The sequence below is a fragment of the Arachis stenosperma genome, chromosome 9 (assembly GCF_014773155.1).
Source record: "Arachis stenosperma cultivar V10309 chromosome 9, arast.V10309.gnm1.PFL2, whole genome shotgun sequence".
In the NCBI taxonomy this organism is placed as follows: domain Eukaryota; kingdom Viridiplantae; phylum Streptophyta; class Magnoliopsida; order Fabales; family Fabaceae; genus Arachis; species Arachis stenosperma.
Genome location: NC_080385.1, coordinates 92,597,695 through 92,600,300, shown reverse-complemented (window position 1 = coordinate 92,600,300; position 2,606 = coordinate 92,597,695). Strand labels below are relative to the sequence as shown.

The following is a 2,606-nucleotide window of genomic DNA, read 5'->3' as shown; positions in this document are numbered from 1 at the left end:
CTCCTACGCACCTCTGGACAAGGATAAAGAATCTAGGAAGAAAGGATACCAACCCACTGAGAAACCCAGAAAATACCACAACTACACCCCCTCTTCGAGTGTCTCTCGTGGATGTTTACCATGAAATATGCAACACCGAGAAGATCCCACCACCTCGCCCAATAAAACACAAAAGAGGAGGGGAAAGTCAGACAGAGTACTGCAAATACCACTGAATCTACGGACATTCTACCAACATGTGCTTCAACCTAAAGAATGTCATAGAGAAACTGGCAAGAGATGGGCAACTAGATTGGGACCTAGCTAATAAAGCGGATGAACCAAGAAAAAGTAGAAGGGATGAAGAGGTCGGACGAGTTAAACGCTCACCTCACACCCCTAAGAGACATGTCAATATGATAAATGGGGGATTCGCAGGAGGAAGGATCTCTAAATCATCTCGCAAAGGATACCTTAAAGAGGTATATCATGTTGGAGAAGGGGATAGGTCACCCGACCTCCCCACTATTATCTTTACCCAAGAAGATGCAACAAGCATCATCCCAGGGCATAATGATCCCATGGTTATTACCATCATACTCGCCAACGCTAACCTCCATCGAATGTTGGTAGACCAATGGAGCTCTGGAGATATCTTGTTCAAATCAGCCTTCGACAAACTCGGCCTACAAGAAAAAGAGCTCAGAGCATACTGGAATAGCTTATTCGGACTGGGGGACACCCGAATTCAAACACTAGGATACATCTTACTGCATACAACCTTTGGAAAGGGAACTCTATCAAGGACATTGAGCATAGATTACATTGTAGTCGACGTGAGCTCAGCTTATAATGCCCTAGTAGGTCGAACAACGCTGAACCAACTTACCGCTGTTGTCTCCACTCCACATCTATGCATGAAATTCCAAACTCAAGAAGGGATTGCTACAATAAAAGGAGACCAAAAGCTTGTGTGACGCTGTTACAACGAAAGTCTAAACCTTAAGGGCAACCCTAGAGGAGAGGAAATCAACACCATCGAATTCGGGGGAGTTCGAGTTCATGAAGAACTTTGTCCACAGCCTGAAGGTGAGACCGAAGAGGTTCAGATCAGGGATGCCCAGAATAAAATAACAAATATAGGGGCAACTTTAAAGAGAGACTTAAAGGAACCGCTGATACAGTTCCTAATGGATAATGCTGATCTCTTTGCATGGAATGCCGCAGACATGCCCGATATAGATCCCAAGTTAATGTGCTATAAACTAGCAGTATATCCCGGATCTCGGCCAGTACAACAGAAGCGTAGGAAGCTCGGCCCAGAAAGGACCCAAGCTGTAGAAGAACAGGTACAAGCCTTGCTTGAGGCAGGGTTCATAAGGGAGGTCAAGTACCCGTTATGGCTACCCGACGTTGTCTTTGTAAAAAAGTCAAACGGCAAGTGGAGAATGTGTACCAACTACACTGACCTCAATAAGACTTGTCCAAAAGATCCCTACCCGCTCCTGAATATAGACACTCTAGTGGATGCCTCTTCTAAATACAAGTACATTTCCTTCACGGATGCCTATTCAGGATACAACCAAATCCCAATGTACCCATCCGATCAAGAGAAGACCTCGTTCCTAATCCCAAAAGCAACCTATTAGAATATAGTCATGCCCTTCGGACTCAAGAACGTAAGAGCTACCTACCAAAGACTGATGAACAAAGTCTTTGCTGACCAAATTGGAAAATTAATGGAAGTTGTTCATGTTCTGGGTCGAGTTGTACGACCCGAGCAAACTGAAGACAAGTCGACCGACCTGTTCAGACCAGGATTATCCGACCTCTTCATAAAAGAGGTCGGCCAAACCACTACAGAGGCCCTAGAAGGCCCAAACAAGGAACACGACCCAAATCTAAAGGCAGCCCAAAAGCCTACTAAGATAAGAGCGGTTCCCTTAAAGATAAGATGACTTCACTCAAAAGATAAGATAAGATAACTATCTTATCTCCAGTAAAGGTCACTGATGACATGTCACCATGTCATATTTTTCTATGCTTTTTTCATACAAGAAATTGATGATTAGTGCTTAAATATTGCATTCTTTTGTGCTTAATTGGAATATTTCCTTGATCTTTTAATTTTATAAATCTTGTAGGAAATAAGAAGAAAAAGAAGCAAAGAAGCACAAAATAAGCTAAAAAGGAGAAAAAAAGAGCTTTGGGGCACACTTTGAAGTTGGAACACACTTTGGAGCCTTAGGCCACGCTTTTAAAAGTGTGGCCCATGACCAAATCAAAGAAGGAAGCAACCAGCACGCACATTGCTCTGCTCTTGCCAACAGCAGAGCAATATCGTGATGAAACAAAGTGAGGTTGGAAGCAAATTTTCGCTAAGTTAAAATCTGGGCGCTCACATCATGACAATGCCTCCTTCAAAGGGCTATAACTTGAGCTACAGATGTCCAATTGATGTGCTTTCAGTTGCGTTGGAAAGCGGACATTTAGATCTTTCCAAAGATATATGGAAATCCATATTTGGCATGAAATTGTGGCATGAGTGAAAGGCATCTTTAAGGGCCAAAAACAAGTAAAAAAATCGGCCAATGCTTCCACCAAGGTTCGAAGCTGGAGCCTCACTC

General features: G+C 43.2%; 1 protein-coding gene across 1 annotated transcript; it reads left to right on the top strand.

Annotated features, from left to right (window-relative positions):
- The first annotated feature begins 236 nt into the window (after positions 1-236).
- LOC130949728 (uncharacterized) lies at positions 237-1,628 on the top strand. Its single transcript, XM_057878373.1, has 2 exons — positions 237-872; positions 987-1,628. The coding sequence occupies exons 1-2, from the start codon at positions 237-239 to the stop codon at positions 1,626-1,628; spliced, it is 1,278 nt and encodes a 425-aa protein (XP_057734356.1).
- Positions 1,629-2,606: the final 978 nt, after the last annotated feature.